General features: G+C 47.9%; 2 protein-coding genes across 3 annotated transcripts in view; one reads left to right on the top strand and one right to left on the bottom strand.

Moving 5' to 3' along the window:
- Positions 1-22,320, bottom strand: part of GDPD5 (glycerophosphodiester phosphodiesterase domain containing 5) — a 183,609-nt gene extending 161,289 nt beyond the window's left edge. Inside the window, exon 1 of one of the 2 annotated variants that reach the window (XM_079973809.1) lies at positions 22,169-22,320. The gene's annotated coding sequence lies outside the window, so the exon portion shown is untranslated. The remainder of the gene's footprint in view (positions 1-22,168) is intronic. The other variant, XM_079973810.1, reaches the window with a different exon arrangement.
- Positions 1,705-26,584, top strand: LOC307213904 (uncharacterized protein; the record flags this gene model as incomplete). The annotated part of the gene is made up of 3 exons (XM_079972139.1): positions 1,705-1,735; positions 22,081-22,983; positions 25,905-26,584. 3 exons carry the CDS (start codon positions 1,705-1,707, stop codon positions 25,922-25,924), a joined length of 954 nt encoding a protein of 317 aa, XP_079828265.1. The 3' UTR covers positions 25,925-26,584.
- Between the last annotated feature and the right edge of the window lie 161 nt (positions 26,585-26,745).

Below are 26,745 nucleotides of genomic sequence, written 5' to 3'. Positions count from 1 at the left end.
AAACAAGTGACGCCAGATTTCTCTGGAAAACCTTCTGGAAAGAGTTAGCAGTGCTGCTGGAAGGCCAAGGCAAGAGAAATGCAAGTCTGTAGGACAGCCTTCCTCTGTCTGGTGACCTCTCACTGGTCTGGCTTGCCATTCTCATCAGCCAGTGCCAGCATGGAGTCCGGGTCCAAAAAATCTGGCAGGGGCCAGGGCAGAGAAGGTTGCTGAGAGCCAGGGTGGTGTAGAGTGTCAAACTAGGACCTGGGAGACCAGGGTTCAAATCCCCACTTGCCATAGCTGTCAACTTACAGATTTGAAAATAAGGGACCAGCAGCCTCGAAAATAAGGGATTTTCCGAACACAGGTATGTTCAACTTCTGAGCCCCTCCGAGCCAAAGGCAGAAAGCCCAGCCAGCAGCCAAACGAAGCCTCAAGCGATGGTTCCCACAGCGCAGCAACCTGGCAAAGGGGATGCAGCAAGGAAAACCACCGTCACCTCTCCACTGGGAAGCGCTGAGCAAAGGCAAGTCCCCAGGCAACGCGGCTGATTTGATCGGCACAAGGCATGCAAGCTCCACCCCCCAGTTGTTCTTAGACTTCTTAGTGGGTGAGCAACGCAGCCAAGCAACACAGTTGGAGCCTCCCTCCTCCGTGGCCGGCAGAGAGGGAGGGAGAGGAGCTGCTTCCTTTGAAACCCGGGAAATTTAAGGGACATCATCAATAAGGGACAGCAGCGGGACACAGCGCTGGGATAAGGGAGTTTCCCGCCAAATAAGGGACGGTTGACAGCTATGCCACTTGCTCATGAAGCTCATGAAGTAATCTTGGGTAGCCACCATCTCTCAGCCTGACCTACTTCACAGGGTCGTTGTGAGGATAAAATGGAGGTGGAGTGTGCATGCCCCTTTGAGCTCCTTGGAGGAAAGATGGGATATGAATGGAATACAGTCGTACCTTGGAAGTCAAACGGAATCCGTTCCAGAAGTCCATTCGACTTCCAAAACATTAAGAAATCAAAGTGTGGCTTCTGATTGGCTGCAGGAAGCTCCTGCAGCCAATCAGAAGCCCTGTCGGACATTCGGCTTCCAAAAATGGTTCACAAACCAGAACACTCACTTCTGGGTTTGCGGCGTACGGGAGCCAAAATGTTTGAGAACTAAGCTGTTCAAAAACCAAGGTACGGCTTTATTTTGTTTTAATGTGGCAGTTTTCACATGTTCCTTTTGGATTGTAAACACCTCGGGACAGAGACCCATTGTCTTGCACTCTTGTACTCTGGCATTATGCAGGGTTGCCATATTTCAAAAAGTGAAAATCTGAACGCAAAAGCAGTTGAGGGCTTTTGGTTTGGTTTGTTTTTGCCCAAAGTTGTTGAACTTTTTTGGCAAAATCACAAAATAATGTGTTATGTATTGAAGTTCTCACCCTGGGCCAGCAGGGGGATGCTGTAGATAGTTTTCACTCAGGTCCACATATGCAAATAAGGGATTGAAAGTGACGTTCAGGGATTGGATAGTTACATAAAATGGTTACTGTTGCGTTCTAGTGGAGCTCTATATAAGCAGGTTGGCTGAAACCTTCACTTCAGTTCTGTTCTGGCCTGTGAATAAACAAGAACTGTTTGAAGAATCACTGTGTCGCCTGATATGTTCACCCACAACTTAACATAATGTTTTCAAGCTATTTTTAAGGGAAATCACCCAAAACGACACGGCCAACATGAATTGCCACACGGCCGGACAAAGTGGAGGTGCGTTCATACTTCCAAATCTGACAAGGCAAGTCCAAGAGGTCAGGGAAGGAGAAATACCATACTTCCAACTCATGGCCTAACCCTGCTCTCAAATCACATTGCAACAGGCTCATCATCGGAAAGCCATCGCACGTCCTCCATCCTTGTAAATTACCGTACTTTTCGCTCTATAAGATGCACCAGACCACAAGACGCATCTAGTTTTTGGAGGAAAACAAGAAAAAAAATATTCTGAATCTGAGAAGCCAGAACAGCAAGAGGGATTGCTGCGCAGTGAAAGCAGGAATCCCTCTTGCTGTTCTGGCTTCTGGGATAGCTGCGCAGCCCGCATTCGCTCCATAAGACGCACACACATTTCCCCTTACTTTTTAGAAGGGAAAAAGTGAGTCTTATAGAGCAAAAAATACAGTAATTGGGCAGGGAGAGGACCAGCAGAACAGCTCGCTACACCCTGCTCTTAACATTTTCTTTTCGAAAAAGGAACAGAAAGCAGACACCTTTTAATTACGAAACAATTCAGAACATTTTCCAGGCAGGGGGAAAACAGAAGCCACTGCAAAATTTTCCACAGATGTGAGGCAGTTGCCAACATTTCATTTCCCCCTCCAAAAAAACAACAACCACACAGCTGGAGAGGGGAGTTTGCTTAAAAGGAGGGGAGCTTTTAACATCCCTGACCCCTCAGTACACAGAAATGATTTTACTAAAAAGCTGGGCGGTGTTTATCCTTCCTCTGCTTCCTATTAGATATCGCGGCCTGGCAAGCATTTTGTTATTACAACTTCTAAAAGGCTTTTTCCAATGCAGGCATGTGTTTATTTGTCGTTTGGGTTATTTGCCCGTTAAGCTGGGATCCATGCAACAACGTTTCGAGGGTACTGGGTCATGATTCAGTCTCTCCCCACTCCCTGCATTCCTGCTTTCGTTGTTGTTATTTACCCATTAAACTAAAATCCATGCCATTGTTTTGCAGTACAGTGGTACCTTGGTACCGGAAGTCCGTTCCAAAACCAAAGCGTTCCAAAACCAAGGCCTGCTTTCCCATAGAAAGCAATGCAAAACATATTAATCCATTCCAGACTTTTGAAAACAACCCCTAAAACAGCAATTGAACATGAATTTTACTATCAAACGAGACCATTGATTCATAAAATGAAAGCAATAATCAATGTACTGTACTATACAATAAATAAGATAGTAATATAGATGATAAAAAATAAAATTATTTTTTTCTTAGCTGCAACTGATGTTAGTCATTGTTTGGATGGGAGGCTTTTATCCATTTCCGCAGTCACACAATCAATCAATCAGTAGCTGAACTGGGTTCCACGCAATCACAAAAACAAATGAACCTAAAAAGCCTCAAAAACAAAAATGCAAAATAAATAGCAAATACAAAAGCGCCAAACTTAATCCGTTCCGGAAGTCCGTTTGACTTCCGAAATGTTCGAAAACCAAGACGCAGGCGCCCTAGAAACAATAGCTGACAGCTGCATCGGAAATTCAGCTTCCGAAAAACATTCAAAAAGCAGAACACTTACTTCTGGGTTTTCGGCGTTTGAGAACCAAGGTGTTTGAGTACCAAGGTACCACTGTATTGGGGTGGGGTGTCATGATTTGTGTGACCATCTATGCAAAACGATACTGGTTTAGTGCATGAATCATAAAGGTAAAGAGACCCTTGACCATTAGGTCCAGTCATGACCGACTCTGGGGTTGTGGCGCTCATCGCGCTTTACTGGCCGAGGGAGCCTGCGTACAGCTTCTGGGTCATGTGGCCAGCATGACTAAGCTGCTTCTGGAGAATCAGAGCAGCGCACAGAAACGCCGTTTACCTTCCCGCCGGAGCGGTACCTATTTATCTACTTGCACTTTGATGTGCTTTCGAGCTGCTAGGTTGGCAGGAGCAGGGACCGAGCAACGGGAGCTCACCCCGTCGTGGGGATTCGAACCGCCGACCTTCTGATCGGCAAGTCCAAGGCTCTGTGGTTTAACCCACAGTGGTACTAAAAGCGCCCCCTTTAGCTACTGTCTTTCGGGAAAGAACCCAGGGATCATCTAGTCCAACCCCTTGCGATTTAGGAATCACAGCAAAAAAATCCCTTAAAACCCTGGGCCTGAGCATCAAGCAAAAGCAGAGCGGAAGGGGTGACCTTCAAAGGAGGCAAAATTGTTCATATTAAATCATGATGATTAGAAATCCAGAAAAACAATTAAAGAAGAAAGTTAAGTATAATTGGGGGGGGAAGAGTGATAGTCAATGTCTAAGAACTAAATTAACCGGCAATAGGAAGAAACTGTGTGAAAACAAGGGAGAAGAAGAAATGTTTCATCACTTTTGCTTCAGACAGGGATGGAATTACATTTGCCTTTTTTCTCTTTCGGGGGAAAATCTCGGCTGCTAAAACGATAATTTTACCCTAGCTGAACTTTCTGTTTCGGTCATTGCCTATTACGGTATCAAAGCAAAAAATGAATAAATGGCAATAATTGGTATTAGAATTCATCTTGGGGGACACAGCAAGAATTAAGACGAGACGAGTACATGATGGAAAGACAGAAGTGATTATCCCTCCCAAATATAAAAGTTGTTTGGCCAAGTGTGTCAACTGGATTTCAGAATGTGGAAACTCTGATTTCCCTAAATTTGGGGAGAATCTGACGGAGGTCCAATTACATAAAACGCCGTGAGGAGAGAGCAAATTCAGAACGAATTATATAAAACAAAATTCCTTGATTTTGATCCAGATGAGAATTTGGGATACATACAAAAGGCTGTTGTTGTGCCCAACTAACGCACCAACGTCTTGCAAATGTCTTTGCCAACATTGCAAAACCTGCTTCTACCCTTTTCTTGGTAACACCTCCCTCTTCGGCAGTGATGCATGGGATATAGCACAGGGAGGGTCGCTGCCATTTCTAGTTAGGATCTGGCAGGAAGGGAAGGGGGAAAGCTCAGGTCTTGGAAAGCGGTTGCCAGCCAGAGTAGGCAGTATAGGCTTTGAAGGACAAGCAAGCACTCTGACCTGAGCAACGCAGCTTCCTATGTTCCCAAAGACTCTCCTTAAGCCAGAGCAGCTTTCTCCAACATGGTGCCCTCCAGAAGTTTAGGACCACAGTGGTCCAGTATACTTGAAGGAGCGTCTCCACCCCCATCATTCTGCCCGGACGCTGAGGTCCAGCACCAAGGGCCTTCTGGCAGTTCCCTCATTGCGAGAAGCAAAGCTACAGGGAACCAGGCAGAGGGCCTTCTTGGTGGTGGCGCCCACCCTGTGGAATGCCCTCCGATCAGATGTCAGAGAGATAAATAACTACCTAACTACCTGACATTCAGAAGACATCTGAAGACAGCCCTGTTTAGGGAAGTTTTTAGTGTGACATTTTAGTGTATTTTTGGTCTTGGTTGGAAGCCACCCAGAGTGGGAGGGGAAACCGAGCCAGATGGGCGGGGTACAAATAATAAATTATTATTATTATTACCTCGGGTTAAGAACTTCATTCGTTCTGGAGGTCCGTTCTTAACCTGAAACTGTTCTTAACCCAAGGTACCACTTTAGCTAATGGGGCCTCCCGTTGCCGCCGTGCCACAATTTCTGTTCTCATCCTGAAGCAAAGTTCTTAATCCGAGGTACTATTTCTGGGTTAGTGGGGTCTGTAACCTGAAGGATCTGTAACCTGTGGTACCACTGTACAAGTCCCAGAATGGCCATTCAGGTTGGGTATCACTGCTCTGGCAGGAAGCCTCAATACGAAGGCCAGGCGGTTCCTGCAGATCAGCCTGAGTGACTAACAAATTGAGACGACTGAGTAATGCATTTGGAAAAAAAAAGTCTCTCCCTACGAAGCACATCATTTTCTCTCTGGTTTGACAAGGTCCTCAGGTTCTCCAGCTGGCAAGGCCTCTGAGTGGCCTAATGTTTTGCCCACAAGCACTTGGCATGCCCGTGGCGACGCAGTCACCCATAACGGCCTCCTCGACCGAAATGCAGCTTTGGATATGCTCTCTGGGGCATTGTACGGCTGCTGCTGCGGCTGCGGCTGCTGTTCACTCTTCTCCCCAGAGATTTGTGGGGGGAGGGAGACCGGATCCAGGGCTTTCCTCACATGCAAAATGTAGGCCCAGCTACCGAGATGCAGCACAGATCAGGCGGCAATAAAAAGGCAGAGGATTAATGCCTTTAAAAGCCACCTACGTTCTGTCTCCTGTTCTTGAGCTCTGCATTCCCATGCCAGGAAAACAACTTCAAAACTAAGAATTGGAAGCCACCCTCATGCGGTGCTCGAAATTCAATCGCCAGATAAAATATACTCTGAGTCGAGAGTGGATTTCATGCTCTCTATTCAGCTCATAGTGGTGAGGAGGAATGGAAGTTCCCCCGAAATGTCTGCTTTATATACATTATTTACACAATGGGCCCCACATGATTGGCTAATTCCGGGGTTTTCCTGTAGGCCAATCAGGTTGCAGATTCACTTCCACCTGGAGCTGGATTGGGTGGCTCCTGTGGACCAATCAAACTGCTGCATTCTGGATCCTATTGTTCTAGGACCAATCAGACTGCTGCATTCTGAATCCTATTGTTCTAGGACCAATCAGACTTCTGCCTTTTGGATGCTATTCAACTCAATACATAACACCAGGCATGTTTCGCTTCCAGAGCGGGTCCAGTTGTGACCATGTGGAGATTTCTGGGTGCCGGGTCAGCCAAATACAATTTAAAAACCTCTGCCTTAGTCCATGCTTAAGACCATTTCCATTTCCACTGCGTGCAATTCTCCTTCTTGCATATTGGAACGAGTGAATTGTTGCAAGAGCTAGCTAGAGCTGAGATCACAGAATCGTAGATCTGTAGCCTATTTAAATAGGGTGTGTCCGGGTGGAAATTGCTGATAGCTCTATTAAAAAAAAACTCAACAACTTTTGTGTCCAGATTTTCGCCTTTTGAAATATGGCAAGCGTAAAATGTTTTGGGGAGAGGAGGATTACTGAGTTGTTCTTGCTTTTGTTTTTATGACGGATTTTGTTTTTTCATATTGTGATTTTATGCTGCGAACAGCCCTGAGAACTGTGGGTATCCGGCGGTATGCAAAATTAATCATCATCATAATTAATAATAATAACAAAAACAAGCCTACACCCATAGCTTCACCCATTCCCCCCCCAGGCTCCACTCAACACTGCCCTGTGGCCCCTGGGAGTTAATGAATGCGGCCCTCGGAATGAAAAAGGTTCCTCATCACTCTTTGCACAAAGAGAACTCTGATCAAGGCTGGGCTGTGTTTGCAGAGAAAAAGACATTTTTGAATACCAGAGGCATTCTTGCTAGGTGTGGTTGGAGATGATATAACAAAGAGTGACCAGAAACTGTTCCTTTATGATACTACCACCGCGAGAATACTACTCTCACAGAAATGGGAGCAACATGAAAAACCCACAGTCGAAGAACAGCAGCGGAAACTCACGGAGTACGCAGAAATAGCAAAATTGACTGGAAAAATCAGAGAACAGGACAACGAAGCATTCCAAAGAGATTGGATGAAATCTACAACATACATAGAAAAGAACTACAGTCATACCTCGGGTTACAGACGCTTCGGGTTACGAGTTTTCAGATTATGGACGTGCCAAAACCCAGAAGTACCAGAATGGATTACGTCCAGGTTTCGGCGGTCGCGCATGCGCAGAATCACTAATTCGTGCTTTGCGCATGTGCAGAAGCGCCGAATCGCGACCCATGTGTGCGCAGACTGCAGGTTGCGAATGTGCCTCCCGCAAATAGACCTCACAATGTTTATCATAAATCCTTCGTTTTGGATTTAAGAATATTGAACAAACATATTACAACAATTGAAGGATGTACACGGACGAAATTTTGAATAGTATTCTTCCATAGTACACATAGAATGTAAACATGACAAATGAGTAAATATAAAGAAAATATGGAGAAACCAGAAGGAGGAGGGAGGGAAGTACAAATTCGTTTAGAGTTAAAGTGTTAAGGTTAAAAGAAATAAGGTGTATATTATGTATTTAAGGTAAAGGGACCCCTGACCATTAGGTCCAGTCGCGGACGATTATAATGGCAAAATTTGGAAAATCTGTAAAACCAATAAAGATCACTTTTTTAAAAAAAAAGAAGACATTTTTGTGAATAAGATTCTTCTATTCTGCTTGGATGTTGAACCCATGGCAAGTGTTTGGCCTTCACAAGGCCACCAACCAAAGGGAAAGGAGACCAGCCAGTGACATATTGAAATGGAAGGATCCTACTTGCGGCTTTCCCTGAAAGCAACTCCCATGAAGTTCAGTGGGGCTTACTCTGAAGCAAGCGCACGCAGCCACGCAGCCGTCGATTTACCCCCCCCCCCCAAAGCACAGAGAGGCAGAGAGTCAGGGCACAAGGCAGGTTAACGCAGACGTTCTCGGCTCCATAAATAACCTTGCAATCTGACAGACACGCGAAAGGATAACACGTGCCCCAGCTTAAGAATCAAGGCAAATTTGCTCATAAATCACAGCCTGCCTCTTTGCCCAAGGAGGCAGCAGATCACTCTTCGGCACTCAGCCACAAAGGCAGCAGCTCCTTCCCAGATCCAATACGTCCAAATGGAAAAATCAGCCGAACGAGCGGCAAAATTCACCGGACAAAGCAGAGTGGGGGGTGGGGGTGTCTCAGAATGGCAAAGCTTGAATGAAAGAGACAGCTTCATTCAAAAAGATGTGTTGCTTAAACAGGGCTGGATTGGAACCATGTTGTTGCTGTTGTTTAGTCGTTTAGTCGTGTCTGACACTTCGTGACCCCATGGACCAGAATACGCCAGGCACTCCTGTCTCCCACTGCCTCCCACAGTTTGGTCAAACTCATGCTGGTAGCTTCGAGAACACTGTCCAACCATCTCGTCCTCTGTCGTCCCCTTCTCCTTGTGCCCTCCATCTTTCCCAACATCAGGGTCTTTTCCAGGGAGTCTTCTCTTCTCATGAGGTGGCCAAAGTCTTGGAGCCTCAGCTTCAGGATCTGTCCTTCCAGTGAGCACTCAGGGCTGATTTCCTTCAGAATGGAGAGGTTTGTTCTTCTTGCAGTCCATGGGACTCTCAAGAGTCTCCTCCAGCACCATTATTCAAAAGCATCATAAAGAAGGCTGATCGCCGAAGAATTAATGCTTTTGAATTCTGGTGCTGGAGGAGACTCTTGAGAGTCCCATGGACTGCAAGAAGATCAAACCGATTCATTCTGAAGGAAATCAGCCCTGAGTGCTCACTGGAAGGACAGATCCTGAAGCTGAGACAGTGTTCTCGAAGCTACGAACATGAGTTTGACCAAACTGCAGGAGGCAGTGGAAGACAGGTGTGCTCTGGTCCATGGGGTCACAAAGAGTCGGACACAACTAAACGACTAAACAACAACAACAATAAAGTGGATGTTTATTTAAATCCTGCCATCAAGTCTATTGCCTTTCTTTGTTTCTGCGAATATAATATGAATGGTTCCCAGTCTTTTTCAAAGTCTCTGTTGCCTTTTTCTCTTAGTCTTTCTGTCATTTTTGCCAGTTCTGAATAGTTCATCAACTTCTCTTGCCATTGTTCTTTAGTTGGTATTTCTCCAGTCTTCCAATTTTGTGCATTCAACATTCTTGCTGCTGTAGTGGCATACATAAATAAAATCCTCATTTCTTTTGGTATGTCTTGACCTAGAATACCTAATAAAAAGGCTTCTTTTTTTTTACAAAGCTAAACCTTGCTGACCCCTGCTCTACAATATCCTTTTTGAGATGAGGAAACCACCTGGCGAGAGAAATTTCCCCCAGCATATACAAAAAGCTTGCTTTCCGACGGACACATTTTCAAACCGGATGTGAAAGTTCCTGGGAATCTGAAGCCAATCTATACATTCCGTGACTTCCCTTTCCCTTCCTTCTACAAAAACTCGGCGCACACACAAACAGGTTCGTCTGACCGCAACTCACTTGGAGCATAATCTGAAAGGACAGGATTTTCATTAAGAGGTTTTTATTTTAATTCACAAACCCCCACTTTTTTTTTAATGATTCCTTTAATATTCCGAAAGCATCCTCCCTTCTGCATGGCGTAAAGGAATAGGATCTTACAGAAAAACAAGGCAGCCTGCGTAAGACGGCAGATGTAACGTGCAGAAACAGAACATCTCTGACTCTTGCTTGCTGCAAAAGACAAAAGCCCTCCTTCTTTGCCATGCTAACTCCGGTTCCTTTCCCTCCTGTCCAAAAGCAGGCAAACAAGACAGGATTTGTGGAAGCCGCTGCAGATAGATTAAGCCCTGCTGCCTCTAAAAATAGGAAGTGCTTCAAATCTGGAGAGGGCAAAGATTTCAGGCGTGGAAAGATCCCAGTTTGCCATCTGGTCAGAGACCAGAATTCCTGCTGTAGCAAAGAAGAGACAAGATAAATGGAGTTTGGTACAGCTGGGAAACATACAAATTTGAAGAGCTGACTTTCGTTATCTGTTGCATTCAGATCTCACCTCTTCTCCAAGCAGTGTCCAAAATTAGCCAGGCACATATTGCACCTGGCTATCGGCCACCTGCGACCAAGTGATTGATGCCCAGGGGCCAGGATTGCTTCTGATCTCTCCATCCAGGGATCATTGGATCCAGACTGTTTTCACACACTAACACCTCCATCCTGTACCATTCTATTGGTCGTATTTTATCTGCACAATCGGAATGAACTTCTGGAACCAAAATGCTTTTTCTGCGCAGCCTGATTAGGAGCAGTTGCCATTTGGGAAAAGAGGTCGGGATAGGCCAATCGAAAAACGAACTGTTTGGATCAAGTGATTTTTCTTCTTTAGGTTCTCAAAGCTCTTAACCTAGCTCCAGGTTGCCAGATGTTCAACTGAGAATCAGTCACAGTCAGTCCGTCATTTGAAAAACAAAAACTTAGTAAAAAATTGAACAAACAATAATTGTTGGAAATGTGGGGTGAAAGAAAGCAGTTTCTTTCACATGTGGTGGTCATGTGACAAGGTGAAAACTTATTGGGAAAACATATACAATGAACTAAAGAAGATCTTTAGGTACACGTTTTTTGGGGGAAAACAGAGTCATTCTTGTTGGGAATGGTGGGAGAGGATATTAATAAGAATGACCAGAAACTGTTCCTATATGCAACAAAAGCGGTGTGGTTATTGCTGGTCCAGATGTGGAAACAGCAAAAATTGCCTACAATAGAAGAATGGCAGTACAAGGTTATGGAGTATGCAGAAATAGCCAAATTAACAGGGAAAATTTGACAACAGGGTGACGAAACATTTCAAAAAGAATGGGAAAAATTTATGTCATATATAGGAAAGATAAGGTGAAACAGTGAAACCAGTAGAATCAAAATAAACCTCAGAATGGGAAAATACAAAGAAATTTACTGGACAATAATAACAATAAGAAGTAAAAATGTATAATGTGACCAATGTAACTAATAGTATTTGTAAATGAATATAGACGGACAACAAGAATTGTATATATAGAAAGATTTATTTGTTTACAGACATTTTATGGACAAAAGTGGAAGAAGAAGAACTATATACAAAATGGATAAAGACAATGCGAAAAGTTAGAGACGACATAAAAAAGCCGGAAGGAGGAAGGAGGGAAGTCAGCTCTTAGGACCAAGTACAAATGTAAAATGTAATGTAATAACATTGTAATAAATAAAGAGGCTAGGCATTCCATTTTGGCGACTGTAACCTTGGTTTAAGAAGCTATTTGGGGCCTAGGTTAAATATCTGAGTTTCTAACACGGCCTCCAGGGTGCTCAAGGTGGCCATACATTTGATCTCGTCCCCACAACAACCTTGTGAGGCAGGTTAGGACGAGAGAGACTGCCTAGGCCAAGGTCACCCAGTGAGCTTCATGGCCGAGTGGTGATTCGAACCCGTGTCTCCCAGATCCCAATATTCTTCTAACCACTACACCACACTGGTTACGTGAAGTTGCTCTGTGGCAGGTTGCACCAGACTGCATTAAAAAGTCCCAAACACCGCGAAGCATTTCTGTTTAACAATGCATTTTTAAAATATGCTGCTAGATACATTACATTAGACTGTTAACAGTTTCATGCAAAACACCTGGTATGGGTGTATAAATATGCTTAAAAGCCTATTTAAGTAGAGAGGGGGAATTAATAGCTGTTCAGATGCTCAGTTGTGGGTTGGTGGGGTAAGAATACGCCCTCTCCTCTTGCATCGTATATTTGGTGCCTCTCCCTGAACCCATTTCCCTCTAGATTTGCCTGCTAAGTCCCATCAATCAGGGTTTATTGGGATGAAAGACACATATTCCACTTATGCTCATACACAAACAGCTGTGGGCTTAGGAAATTTACACCCAGGGAAATGGAGCATCTGTTCCATTGTGCTAAAAAAAAAAAAAAAGGAAAAGTCAGATTCCCCCCCCCCCAAAAAAAAGGGGGGGTGCAAAATCTAAATGGGGAAAACATGGAGGAATGTTGCTTTGAGCAGAATGCTACATCGGGTTCTCCCTTAAAGAGGGCACGTATTGCGGTGAGACCTGGACAACCGACACCCTGTGTTGTGGGTGGGTATGATTGCTCAGCCACAACATCCGACTGGTAGGTCCCTCGAAGCTGGGTGTAATCTGGCCAATGGGACGCAGTCCAAACAGTTTGAGGGACCTATTTATGCCCATGCATGTGACCCAGAGCTTCCCCTTTCGGCGCATGCATTCGGAACACCCGCCCACCTCTCCCTACTTTTAGGGCTGTGAGCTTGACCTTGCTATGCTGTCGTGTGTCATCTGTCGTTGGGACAGGGGCACGGCAGGAATCTCCCCCACTCAGCTGATTGGCTGTTGCCATTTGGATTTCGCCTGCTGCATAGCAAATCATCACAACTTGTAAGGTTGCGGATAGGCTCTGGTTCAGGTGATAGGGATGGGAGAAGGCTCTCGCCATCCCTATGTGAAGGGGATTCCATTAAAGGAATCCAGGGACTCGATGGTTTGGTCAACCCCTGAGAGGGGGTTGTTCCCGTGCCGGAGTCCAGAGGGTGGCAGAGTGAGCCCGTTCCCAGCTTTCCGCTTATCCAGGTGTTCACCCTTGGCTGACCTATGCTGGTGCCACGGGTCAGCGCTACCTGCATGGCTGGGAGCTAGTCGAACCAGAGTCTATGCAACCAGTCACTTGCTGTAATCAATAAAGTTGTGGCCTAAATTCTGCCAAACACCAAACCAAAAATTTGAGTCAAGTGTGAATTTATTTAGGGGGGAGGTTTCTGGGTCTGAACACGCAAAAGACGGATACTGTAGGGTTGGGGAAAGTTCAGGGAAAGGCAACTGAAATAAATGAGGGAATGAAGTGACTGCCCTGTTTGTTACAGCAACTGGGAATTTTTAGTTGAGAGAAATGCAGAGTTAAGAGGAGACCGGGAAAAGGTGTACAGTATAAAAATTATGTATGGTGTGTTGTGAAGGAAACTTTTTTATGCCCCTTGGGGACATGCAACAAAGCTGAACACTGGAAGGTTCAGGACGCGCACATCGAAGTATGTCTGCACACAGCGCGTAGTTAACCTGCGGAACTCACCGCCACAAGGTGTACTGATGACCAACTCGGATGGCTTTAGAAGCGGATTGGAGAAATTCGTGGAGGATAAGGGTGCATGCTACATCCGAGTGCCAGAGCAACAGGCCTCAAACGCCAGCCAATGAGTATTGCAGGTTGGGAAAGCGCCGCTGCACCTCCGGTCGCTGCATGGGCGTTTCCCACAAGGCATCTTGTGGCCCCTGTGAGAGAACAGGACGCTGGACGAGACAGGCCTTTGGACTGATCCAGCAGGCTTTTCTTATGTTCAAACACAGAGCTGTTCCAGAGTGAACGCTCTGCGTCAAAGCTGCCAAAATCTTCCCTTGGTCATGAGCTGAGCCTTTGCCAGCAGCCAAAGATGACAGCATTTGCAGACCAGGATCATCATATAGGCAGTTGGCTGCAGTTGCCACAATGGAATGTCTAGGCATTTTTTTGCAGTGAGGTTGTTTTGTATATTATTATTATTATTATTATTATTATTATTAGTACTACTACTACAGTGGATGCTCGGGTTGTGAACGTGATCTGTGCGGGACTCACATTCGCAACCTGCGGTGTTCGCAAAGCTTGGTACTTCCAGGTTTCGGCAGTCCGTCACCCGAAAAAACACAACCCAAAGCATCTGTAACCCAAAGTATAACTGTATTATTATTTCTATACTGCTTTCTATTTCTATACTGCTTTCTAAGAAAGAAAGAAAATCTCAAAGTGGTTTACAACCCATTAAAACATCAAATAAAACAAATTCAAGCTTCAAGGGAAATATTTCAGATCCTTCTCTAAGTGACATGTTGCTTTCCTCTGTCACCAACCCAAAGATCACGACGTGGTCACAATTGGACCCATGCCAGTAGCAAAACACGCCTGACACCTGGCTAAATTCTAACACTGATCACGGGTTCCCCAACAGTGTTAGAAACTAGCCAGGAGCTAGGCGCATTTTGCGACTGATGTGGGTCCAATTGCGACCATGTCGAGATTTCTGGGTTGGCAGGTTGGCAACTGACAGCTCCACCTGGCTGGTCCCTCCAGCTTCCTTAAGCAGGTCAGAAGAAGAGATTATTTATTGCATTTATATCAAACCTTTTTCTCCAAGGGGTACATCCCCCCTCCTCAGTTAATCCCTACGACGACCCTGTGAGGTAGGTGCAGTGGCTGATTCCAAGGTCGCCCAGTGAACTTCAGGGCAGTGTGGAGATTTGAACCCGGACCTCCCAGGTCCTAGTCCAACACTCTAACCACTACATCACACGGGCTTCCCAGAGTCCTTCTGCTATGGTGCAGCCCTATAAATTAAGTAGGTAAACATGGGGGAAGCAAAAGGTCACTCAGAGAAGGATCTGAAATATTTTCCTGGAAGCTTGAATTGGTTTTATTTAGGATTGCTTGATTTGATGCGTTTTTATGTGTCACAAATTGTTTTTGGTTTACTTTAAAATGTAAAGCGGTATAGAAATGAAATTAATAATAATAATAATTACCATAATAAATTTCATTGTAGGAAACAACAAATCAGTCTAACTAGCATAATTTATATTCCCGATACAGTGGTACCTCGGGTTAAGTACTTAATTCGTTCCGGAGGTCCGTTCTTAACCTGAAACTGTTCTCAACCTGAGGCACCACTTTAGCTAATGGGGCCTCCTGCTGCCGCCGCGCCGCCGGAGCACAATTTCTGTTCTCATCCTGAAGCAAAGTTCTTAACCTGAAGCACTATTTCTGGGTTAGCGGAGTCTGTAACCTGAAGCGTCTGTAACCTGAAGCGTATGTAACCTGAGGTACCACTGTATTGAAATCAATTATAAAACTTATAAAGAAAGAAATTAAAATTATGTTGTGGTTGTTTGTTTGACTTCTCCATTATTTGCTTGTTTGCTTGTATGTTTGTTTTCCCATAAATGTATTTACTTTAAATCAATAAAGATATACTTTTAAAAAGGGGGGGGGGGATAAATTTCATTGTAAAAAGAAAAAAAAATAGCGCCTAGACATTCTGTTGTTTCTTCTGTAACCTAGGTTTTAAATGCCTGTATCAGGTAGTCCAGTTTCACACCCATCTGAAGGGGGGGGGGGTCAAAAGGCTGAAAGAGAGCAGTTACCGAAGGCCACCCAGCGAGCGGAAATCTCTGCTTAGCCGAAGTGAGGATTTAAAAGCTCACAGTTCAATGTTCTTCCTCGCTGCGCGACGCCACCTTGCAGTTATTTAAGGACAGGCTTAGAGCAGATGAGAAAAGGAATCCTGAGAAGAAGGCAAGGCATTGCCACGAATTTTTTTCTGCAGCTCCACACACACGCAGGCCCTTCCTAATTTTCCACCTCTGCTCATTAATCCGATTTCTTTTATTTCCTTTGGACAGCTTGGGAACGCTTCATTCCCAACCCTTCATATCCACCGTGTCAATAGGATTCTTCCAATCCATTACAGGGCAAGTGGAGCACTTCGCTTTGCCTCGCTCGCTCCACGGCTCCCAGGCGAGCTCGGAAACCCCCAGTAGAAATACGCACAGGGTTGAGGGCATGGGAGCGACAGGCGCCCGCAATTGGAGCCTGGCTGCCCAATTTCTCTGCAAAGGGGTCCTGTTGCGGAAGAGGCAAGCTGATTCTTTAAAGCAAGCAAAAGACGACCTCTTTGCCAGTATGACAGCGGGGGGTGGGAGCTCAAAACATAGATAAAATTGACAGTTCAAAAGAAGAAACTGGTGTACACAATACAACAGCATGCCTCATCAGGCTTGCCCAAACGATAAGGTTTTTGGCAGGCATCGAAACCAGGGCAATAAAAACACAGGCGTAATATCAAGTGGCAGGGAGTTCCAGAGGGACAGGGGCTGCCACATTAAAAGAGCGATTCCTTGCAACATTATTTGGCCTGGAGTAGCTGCCTTCCTCTGCTCCGGAGGGGGCTTTGGCATAAATCACATCCCTTCACCGTCCACAGAACCAGCACACAGGTCCCACCTCTGCCAACATCTCCCTCCCTCCTGCCCCGAGAGAGAAGTGCTCAGATCTGAAGGCGCTTTCAGCTGTAACACCTCCACGGTGCCATCAGCTTGTCCTAGCCATCAGGCTTATTAAGACATTAAGGAAGGCTCTTAATTGCTCGCGTTGACCCAGCCCACTCCTCCTGGCTAAGCTGATGAGGTACCATTAATCTTGCTCAGGTGGTCCAAGATATCCGTACAGATAACACCCCCAACATCTGTCTCCTGAGACATCTCTATGTGGGACAAGAAGCTACAGTTAGAACTGGATATGGAACAACTGATTGGTTCTAAATTGGGAAAGGAGTACGGCAAGGCTGTATATTGTCTCCCTGCTTATTTAACTTATATGCAGATTTCATCATGCGAAAGACTGGGCTGGATGAATCCCAAGCCGGAATTAAGATCACTGGAAGAAATATCAACAACCTCAGATATGCAGATGACACAACCTTGATGGCAGAAAGTGAGGAGGAATTAAAGAACCTTTTATTGAGGGTGAAAGAGGAGAGCGCAAAATATGGTTTGAAGCTCAACATCAAAAAAACGAAGATCATGGCCACTGGTCCCACCACCTCCTGGCAAATAGAAGGAGAAGAAATGGAGGCAGTGAGAGATTTTACTTTCTTGGGCTCCATGATCACTGCAGATGGTGACAGCAGTCACAAAATTTAAAGACGCCTGCTTCTTGGGAGAAAAGCAATGAAAAACCTACACAGCATCTTAAAAAGCAGAGACATCACCTTGCCAACAAAGGTCCGTATAGTTAAAGCTATGGTTTTCCCAGTAGTGATGTATGCAAGTGAGAGCTGGACCATAAAGAAGGCTCATCGCCAAAGAATTGATGCTTTTGAATTCTGGTGCTGGAGGAGACTCTTGAGAGTCCCATGGACTGCAAGAAGATCAAACCGATCCATTCTGAAGGAAATCAGCCCTGAGTGCTCACTGGAAGGACAGATCCTGAAGCTGAAGCTCCAAGACTTTGGCCACCTCATGAGAAGAGAAGACTCCCTGGAAAAGACCCTGCTGTTGGGAAAGATTGAGGGCACAAGGAGAAGGGGACGACAGAGGACGAGATGGTTGGACAGTGTTTTTGAAGCTACCAGCACGAGTTTGACCAAACTGCGGGAGGCAGTGGAAGACAGGAGTGCCTGGAGTGCTCTGGTCCAGGGGGTCACGAAGAATCAGACATGACTAAACGACTAAACAACAAAACACCCCCAAAGAAATCTAAGGAAGACTGCTTTAAGTTCTATTTAGGTGTCAAGCAGAAATTTAAAAAGAAACGCAAATCAAATGTTTTGACTTTTACAAAACGTTGTGGCTGGGGTGGAGTAGCAGAGCAGTGTTCAAAATTCACCAGGCGTGTTTTCCAACCGACTTATCAGCCACTGGCTCCCGGGTCGAAAGCCAGGTGCAAAACACGCCTGGCGCCTGGCTAATTTCGAACAGTGCTGGCAGCACACAGCCATGCCGGTTCAGGGTGAAGGTGGGAGTCGTAGTTCAAAACAAGAACAGCGCCAGTGTAGGGCAGTGTCAGACTCAGACCTGGGAGTAAGGTAAAGGTAAAGGGACCCCTGACCATTAGGTCCAGTCATGGCCAACTCTGGGGTTGCGGTGCTCATCTCACTTTATTGGCCGAGGGAGCCGGCGTACAGCTTCCGGGTCATGAGGCCAGCATGACTAAGCCGCTTCTGGCGAACCAGAGCAGCGCACGGAAACACCGTTTACCTTCCCACCAGAGCAGTACCTATTTATCTACTTTGACATGCTTTCGAACTGCTAGGTTGGCAGGAGCAGGGACCTAGCAACGGGAGCTCACCCCGTCGCGGGGATTCGAACCGCCAACCTTCTGATCGGCAAGGCCTAGGCTCTGTGGTTTAACCCACAGGGAGACCAGGGTTCAAATCCTCACTCAGCCATAGAAAACTCGTCGAGCGTGTCCTTGGGCTAGACACTGCCTCTAAGCCTAACCTACGTCGCAGGATTGTTGTGAGGGGGTGAAATGGGCGGGAGGGAGAACCATGTGCTTGAGGTCCTTGGGGGAAAGTTGGGATATCGACGTGATTGATAATAGAACATCTGGAGGGCACCAAGTTGGGGAAGGCAGACAGGGTAGCTAGCAGGAAAATAAATTGCACTAACAAATGTCAAGGGAAATCTCTTTTGAGCTTGGGATATCCCCGCTGGCATGGAAACATCAGCTCCCCACAAGGATGATCGCACATTTGCCTCAAGACTTCTGTGCAAATTCCCACGAGGGATTTGCACAGGTCACTGTGGAAACGCTATAGGCAGATGTGGCCTTTTGGGTAGAGGGTGAGACCATCGCGGCCACCTCTCCTGGCCAGATTCGGCCAGGGAGGGCCAGGGAAGAAGAGAGACAAATAGTTTCGTCCTAAATTAAGTGAAGCAGAGATTTATGGCACGAGCGGAACGAAGTCAGCCGAGCGAGCCAAGAGACGCTCGTCCAAGACGTCGGGGAAACATTAACTTCAAAAATACACATTCTGCTACAACCCTGGACACGCTGAGCATCAGTTTTAATGGCAAGCCAGTTCCAAAACGCTTTGGCAGAAGGGAGCAGGAAGATGAGGGAGGCGTATGAACTACCGTATTTTTCGCTCTATAGGGCGCACCGGACCATAGGGCACACCTAGTTTTTTTGGGGGGGAAATAAAGAAAAAAAAGCCAGAGCTTCCCCCAACCCCAGCCCCCAGAACAGGTCCGGGAGTGGTGGCAAGCACTGCGGATAGCTGCCTGAAGCCTGGGGTGCACAGCGCAGCGCTCCCTGGGCTTTGGGCTGCAGGCTGCTATCTGCAAGCCTTCGGAACCCAGCGGGAACTCCCGCCACACTCCAGAGGCTTGCGAATAGCTTCCTGAAGCCTGGAGAGTGAGAGGGGTCGGTGCACACCGATCCCTTTCGCCCTCCAGGCTTTCGCCAAAGCTTGCATTCGCTCCATAGGACGCACACACATTTCCCCTTCATTTTTGGAGGGGGAAAAGTGAGTCTTAGAGAGCGAAAAATACGGTAATCACAGAACGGACTTCCCAGTATAATACAGGGGTGGGAAACCTTTCACAGCCCAGGGACCGCCTTCCTTCCTAGGCAAGCTTTCAGGGGCCACATGCAGGTGGGCAGGGCTAGAAGCAAAAATGTGAGGAGCAACAAATTTTCTAATGCATCCATCTCTATTCTCCATCCAAGCAAACAAGGAATATCATCCTCAGAGTGCAAGGACAAGAGAAAACACTCAAGAAATTCTGTGGAGAGAAGAGGCAGGGCTGAGGACGGAGCGTGGCCTTCAGAGAGGTTTGAGGGCCACAAGGCCTCAGCCTCCCTATCCCTGACACATGGTCCTTTACCAAAAGCATGAGTGGATCTCACACTCATCAGATCCGCTTGGCAATTTTTGCTAGAACCCCAACATTTCTATTTTTCCATTTGTTGATTATTATTTCGTAATAATCATTTATTTCGTAATAATAATAATCATTTGTTGATTATTATTATTCTGGTGCTGGAGGAGACTCTTGAGAGTCCCATGGACTGCAAGAAGATCAAACCTCTCCATTCTGAAGGAAATCAGCCCTGAGTGCTCACTGGAAGGACAGATCCTGAAGCTGAGGCTCCAGTACTTTGGCCACCTCATGAGAAGAGAAGACTCCCTGGAAAACACCCTGATGCTGGGAAAGATGGAGGGCACAAGGAGAAGGGGGCGACAGAGGACGAGATGGTGGGACAGTGTTCTCGAAGCTACCAGCATGAGTTTGACCAAACTGCGGGAGGCAGTGGAAGACAGGAGTGCCTGGCGTGCTCTGGTCCAGGGGATCACGAAGAGTCGGACATGACTAAATGACTAAACAACAACAATGTCGTGATTGCGTTTCAGTTTATGTAACCCACCTGGGCAGGTGACTGTGGGATGAAGCACAAAAGGGAGGCCAGAAATAGAAAAATAAATCAACAAACAGCTCCCAAGCACAAGCAGGTGAAAAAGATGTTAGGGGCTTCCAGACTGTTGTTATTTTCAAGGCAGGGGAAGGCGGACAAGGAACCAATCACAGAATGGGACAGTCAGGTTGAGCAGTTATATTCGATTGGGAGGCCTCGCACACAAACCCGCTTCCCTCCGCAAAAAGATTGTACTTTTTTCTTTTTTGCTATTACGGAAGTGATGGGGAAATGCAGCAAAAAAGGTGGAACAACACTTGTTTGACGCAACTTCGTCTAACCTCCCTGCGAACGTATCAGGATAAACACACAATGCACAGATCACCTGGAAGCAGCCATACAGTTAGAAGGAAAGAACAGGGTGTGGCCAAAGCACCTCCTGAACCCCAGGAATTTGCTTTCAGAGCAGAGATGAGCTCACAGGCCTTTCACACACATGCAAAATCCACTCCTAGTCACATCGCTTCGTTTCAGCCACCAAATTGGGTGGGAGAACCTAGTTCTGTTGCTGTCAACCAACAGAGTCCAGTCCCCGTTCATCCCTGCTTCACAGTAGCATAAGCAGAGGCCACAGCCGCTCCATAATATTTAGAGCCCTCTTGTACCACAGCCAGGGCTTCCCCCAAAGCATTCTGGGAAGTGTAGTTTCTCAAGAGTGGTAAGCATTGGTGGGAGACCCCCTATTCCCCTCACAGAGCTACAACTCCCAGAGTTCCCTGGGAGAAGGGACTGCCGGTTAAACCTCTCTGCAAATTATATAGCTCTGTGAGGGGAATAGGGGGGTCTCTTTACACCTCTCCGTAGCCTCAGCAAACTACATTTCCCAGGATTCTTTGGGGGATGCCATGACTGCTTAAAGCAGTAGCGTAGTGCTTTAAAGGTACAGAGCAGATGTGGTCAGAGACAACAAGTGCTAGCCCCAAAGCACTTACATTGTAGATTTCGGCAATGAGGAGCCAGAGATCTTTGAGCCATGGTTCATTCAATGTCCAGTTCATTCATTTAAATGGTGCAGCCCAACCCCCACCCCGTGCCAAAGAGGATGGGTTGCCACCTTTTCTCTCCCAACAGGGCTGCTGTGCCTTTACCCAACACAAGTTCAACTAGTCCCCATCAGGGTATTGGGATGCTGAGGGGGTAAGGAAGAGGGCGAGCTGCACCTGATGAACATCTACCTACCGTGCAACCAACACAGCACAAGAGACTTAGAGGAATGAAAAGAAGTCGATGGCTTTACTCAAGGGAGGTGACACCATCTTCAGTACAGCCCCTCTCAGAGAGGATAACTCACATATAAACACAAACAATGCATATTACCCAAAGACCAGCGGCAAGGAATAACAAGATACAGGAATCTAAGTCGGGTGATCTCTCTCCTGTTTTGTTTAACAAAAAATGCACCTGAGAATGCATTCCTATGCATGCCCTACTTACTTCGGAGTAAGCCCCACCGAAGGCAGCTGTACCTGCCTACCAGCAAACTTGCATAGATGGAACGGAGTTGAAATGGGATCCGCAGCCACTCCTAGGGTTGCCAACTTTTAACCTTGCCTCCGTGGCTACGCCGGCACAATTCCGCCTCCAGCGCTTAGCAGGCTACCCCGGCCGAGCTCCTCTCAAAGCCACAGGAGCAGAACCACCCGGGCAAGTTGGCAACCCGAAGAACCTCACACTTGCGCGTATCCAAGCCGCGCGTTAAGGAGCGCTTCTTATGCGCTCTAGGGAAAGCCACTAACACCGGGGTTGCAAACAAGGCTCGATTCCACAGACCCCATAAAGCACCCTCTCCCCAACCTAGCCCACGTCCTCGAGCGCGCAAAAAGCCTGAGCGGAGCGCGAGGAGTCCCCGGCGCGCCGGTTTTTGGGGAAGGGGCGCGCAAACCGCGCCTGGGCGTCCCGGCGAGGCGCCGCGCTTACCTTGGCTCGCCTCGGTCGAGAAACGCTCCGGCTCCGGCGGGCACTTGTGGGGCTGCCTCGGCGCCTTCCTGCTCCCTGGGCGCGCTTGTGTAACCTCGGCGGCGGCGGCAGCAGCGGCGGCACCTCGGTGCCTTTGGAGAGGCGAGGCGAGGCGCGCCGGGCGCAAGCGACCCTTGGCCGGACTCTGCCGTGTTCCTCTCGCGCGCAGCGGCGGCCCTGCGGGACCCAGAGCCGGGGAAGGGCGGGGAGCGGCCGGGCCCGTCTCTTGCTTCTCTCTCTTTCCCCCCCGAGGCTCTGCGCTCCGGGCAGGCAGCGGCGGCGGAGTTGCCGCAGCGCCAAGGAGCGGAACAAAAGCGAGCTCTCCAAGGCGCCCCAGCCGTGCGCCCGCCTCCTCCTCCTTCTCCCTCTTTCCTCCTTCTCCCGCTTCTCCGAATCCCGGCCGGCTTGGCGGCGCTTCGGCTACCCCGCTCGAGTAGCCCCGGGCTGGGTCATCGCGGCTCCGAGCCACCGGGCTTCCAGGACGGCCGAGAGAACCGCGTCTGCTCCAACCCGGGTGCCCGAAGACGAGCGAGGCGAAGGAGGAAGCAGAGGCGGAGCTCTCCGCGCCCGGACCCGCCCAGCCACGCAGCCAGCCAGGAAAGCGGGGACTATAACGCAGTTCAGCCCCGGGACCTTTCTTTCTCCCCGGCGGGAAGGTGATTTTTGCCCGTTTTCAGCCAGGAAAGGGTCACGGCAGGCAGAGAGTCCGGGGAGACCCAGCCTTCAGCCCCGGCACCTTTTGGTTTGGGAACCGTTCGCTTTCCGGTCTCAGCCAGGTAGGGAAGCGTTTGGTTTCCAGCAACATTCAGCCCCGGGACCTTATATTATTAAACCGGGGGGGGGGGGCGCAACTTGAATAAAATATTGGGGGGCAAGTAAGCCTAAGCCCCGTCCCACATAATCGATCACAAGACACGGCGCGCGCACACTATTTGAATGGCAATGTCTATTAACTGGGGGGGGGGGAGCTGCCCCTCCTTCAAATATTTTATTGGGGCAGCCGAAGGGACCTCGACCCCTAGGAGTTGGCTTCTATGTATTAAACCTATTATGTACTGAAGTTCTCACCCTGGGCCAGCAGGGGGATACTGTAGATAGTTTTCACTCAGGTCCACATATGCAAATAAGGGATTGAAACATTCAGTGATTGGATAGTTACAGAAAGTTGTTACTGTTGCTTTGTAAAAAGGTAAAGGGACCCCTGACCATTAGGTCCAGTCATGACCGACTCTGGGGTTGCGGCGCTCATCTCGCTTTATTGGCCAAGGGAGCCAGTGTACAGCTTCCGGGTCATGTGGCCAGCATGACTAAGCCGCTTCTGGTGAACCAGAGCAGCACATGGAAACACCGTTTACCTTCTTGCCGGAGCGGTACCTATTTATCTACTTGCACTTTGATGTGCTTTCGAACTGCTAGGTTGGCAGGAGCAGGGACTGAGCAACGGGAGCTCACCCCATCGCGGGGATTCGAACCGCCGACCTTCTGATCGGCAAGTCCTAGGCTCTGTGGTTTAACTCACAGCGCCACCAACGTCCCACCGTTGCTTTGTAGTGGAGCTCTATATAAGCAGGCTGGCTGAACCCTTCAGTTCAGTTCTGTTCTGGCCTGTGAATAAACAAGAGCTGTTTGTTCACCCACAACTTAACAAAACCTGCATGCATCCAGAGAGGAAAGGGTTGCTACAGTAAGCAAACTTTTGCTGCTTCCGAGGGAATCAGCCCCAGCACCTATTTTTCAAACATCTCCCAGCATTCATCCCTGTAGCACAGAAAGATGATGAGTTCAGCTGGGGAACGCAGGAAGCTTTGTGTAGCCGTTTAGCTCAGTATTCCCAGCACTGGCTGGCAGCAGCAGCAGCAGCTCCAGGATTCCCAGCCGTGCCAGGAGATTGAACATGACACCTTCTGCATGCAAAGCAGATGCTCTAACCACCGACTTACAGCCCTTCCCGGAAGATACAGGAAGCTGCCCCCTAACAGAGTCAGACTACCATATGGACCTCAGTATTGCGCGCTCTGACTGGCAGCATCTCTCCAAGGGGACATTCTCATCTTTACCTGGGCATGCCGAGGATTGAACCTAGAAACTTCTACCTGCAAGGCAGGTGCTCTGTTCCTGACCTCCTTCAGCCCTTCCCCAGGAGCCATAGGAGCCAACTCTTTGTCTTTGTCCCCCAATAAAATAATTTGAGGGGAAATCAGAAGAAGTACCAACATTGAAAGACTGGCAAAATAATTTTTTTGAAATGATTGAATTAACAAAAATGACGTCAACAATCAGAATGCAATCTAATCAAAATCTCAAACAGGAATGGAAATGTGTAGAAGAATACACGACCAAAAGATGCTCCAACAAGAATTTGTTGATATGTATAGACTGATTTCACAAAGTTAAGCTAAGCTAAGCAGATATATAAGATTGAATGTTTAATTAAGATACAAAATTACAATCTCAATAATAAAGTTACAAAATAATAACAAGGAAGTCACGCACGGGTGGAGGGAAGACACAGGGCAAGAAATAAGAAATGGATAAATGTTGGTACATAACGAAATGTGAAAATGTGAATTTACGAATATAATGTATATGTATCAATATGTAAAGATTGCATATATGTATTGCAACATTAATAATAAATAAATTGATGGGCATTGCCATTCAAATGGAGGATGTGCACTGCATCATGCAGCGGCGTAGCGTGGGTTGTCATCACCCGGGGCAAGGCAAGTAATTTGCGCCCCCTAACCTGCCGCCGCTGCCAGCTTCTTCTTGCTGCTGCCTGGGCTGGGGTATTTATGGTAAGGTAACCGCGGCGGCAGCGGCGGGTCCGTGTCAGGTGATCTGAGGCGAGTTGCCGCTGGCGCTGCCGCCCAAACGACGCCACTTGCCCGGAGGAGGGCAGAGAGGCGAGGAAAGTGCAACATGGCCCAGCAGTTGCAGCAGCAGCAGTGGCAGTGGGGCTGTGAGGAGGGGCTGCCTGGTGTGCCCTCCGCGGCCCTGACACGTGGGGACCGCGGCGAGCGCTGAGAGCCGCTGCCTGCCGGACGCCTTCAGCCCGGACGCGCGCACAGCTCATCGGTTCCGCGAGACATGGGGCTCTGCTACAGCCTGCGCCCGAGGCTCTTCGGCGACTCCGGAGGCGGCGAGCGTGCCCCCCCAGATGTTGCGCCCGGTGTGGCCGGCCCCCCCCTGCACCCCCCACGCTACGCCACTGGCACCATGTGATCAGTTATGAAGCGCAGAGCTTACTGGCTCCCTCTGCCCATATTTTAGTCAAGTCGGGGAAGTCCAGGGCAGCACTTTGGATCTCATTGAAGTCCAGACCCTCCAGACCCTCCAACATTTCTCTGATAAAAATAGGGACGTCCTATTCCATAATTATAATTTTACTATTTAGACCTACATTTGCTCCCAGTACTATTCTGAGCACAATTAAAAGTCTTGGTGCTGACCTTGAAAGCCCTAAACGGCCTCGGTCCAGTAGACCTGAAGGAGCTTCTCCAGCTCCATCGCTCTGCCCAGACACTAAGGTGCAGCTCCGAGGGCCTTCTGGCGGTTCCCTCGCTGCGAGAAGCCAAGTTACAGGGAACCAGGCAGAGGGCCTTTTCGGTGGTGGCGCCCGCAGCTCAATATACAGACTGATAACCTTAATTCTGTCTTCCTCCTTCATATTTTCTTTGCACGGTTTTCTTTACAGGTTTCGAGGCAAAGAGATAACTTAAAAGTTTCGGAATCTGCAGCTTATCAGGAACAGGGACCGGATCCTGTCCTTTACAGCAGTGTTAGGCTGAAGAGCAGCGACTGGCGCAAGGTCACCCAAGGTCAGCCTAGGTCCTAGGCTGACACTCTAACCACTACACCACACCACCGACCTAGGATAAGCCTAATTGCTTTAGGAATCCAGAGATTTACCAAGTCAGATCATCACTGGTCCACCTTGCCCTATATAACCTGCACTGATTGGCAGAGGCTCTCCGGGGTTTTCAGATATTCACATTCCGTACCTGGAGATGCCGGGAGCTGAACCTGAAATCCGTGGCATGTGAAACAGATGCTCTACCGTTGGACTGCAACCCTTCCCCCTATAGGCCTTTTATTTCCAGCGAGGCAGAATAAGCTCTGTCAGATGTCGCATCAAGTCTGCCAGCTGGGCCAGGTTGCCAAAACAGACTTTTGAAGAAGGAAATAATATTTCTGAAGCACCTGGTAGCAGCCAAGGAAATCCAACATATGGGGCTGACCTTGAAAGCCCTAAACGGCCTCGGCCCAGTAGACCTGAAGGAGCGTCTCCAGCCCCATCGTTCTGCCCGGACTGTGGGGTCCAGCTTTGAGGGCCTTCTGGCAGTTCCCTCCCTGTGAGAAGCAAAGCTACAGGGAACCAGGCAGAGGGCCTTCTCGGTATGGCGCCCGCCCTGTGGAACGCCCTCCCATGAGACGTCAAGGAAATACAGTGGTACCTCGGGTTACAGGCGCTTCAGGTTACAGATGCTTCAGGTTACCGACTCCGCTAACCCAGAAATAGTACCTCAGGTTAAGAA

Source organism: Podarcis cretensis (assembly GCF_951804945.1).
Source record: "Podarcis cretensis genome assembly, chromosome: 4".
In the NCBI taxonomy this organism is placed as follows: Eukaryota; Metazoa; Chordata; class Lepidosauria; order Squamata; family Lacertidae; genus Podarcis; species Podarcis cretensis.
This window is presented reverse-complemented; position numbering and strand designations above follow the sequence as displayed.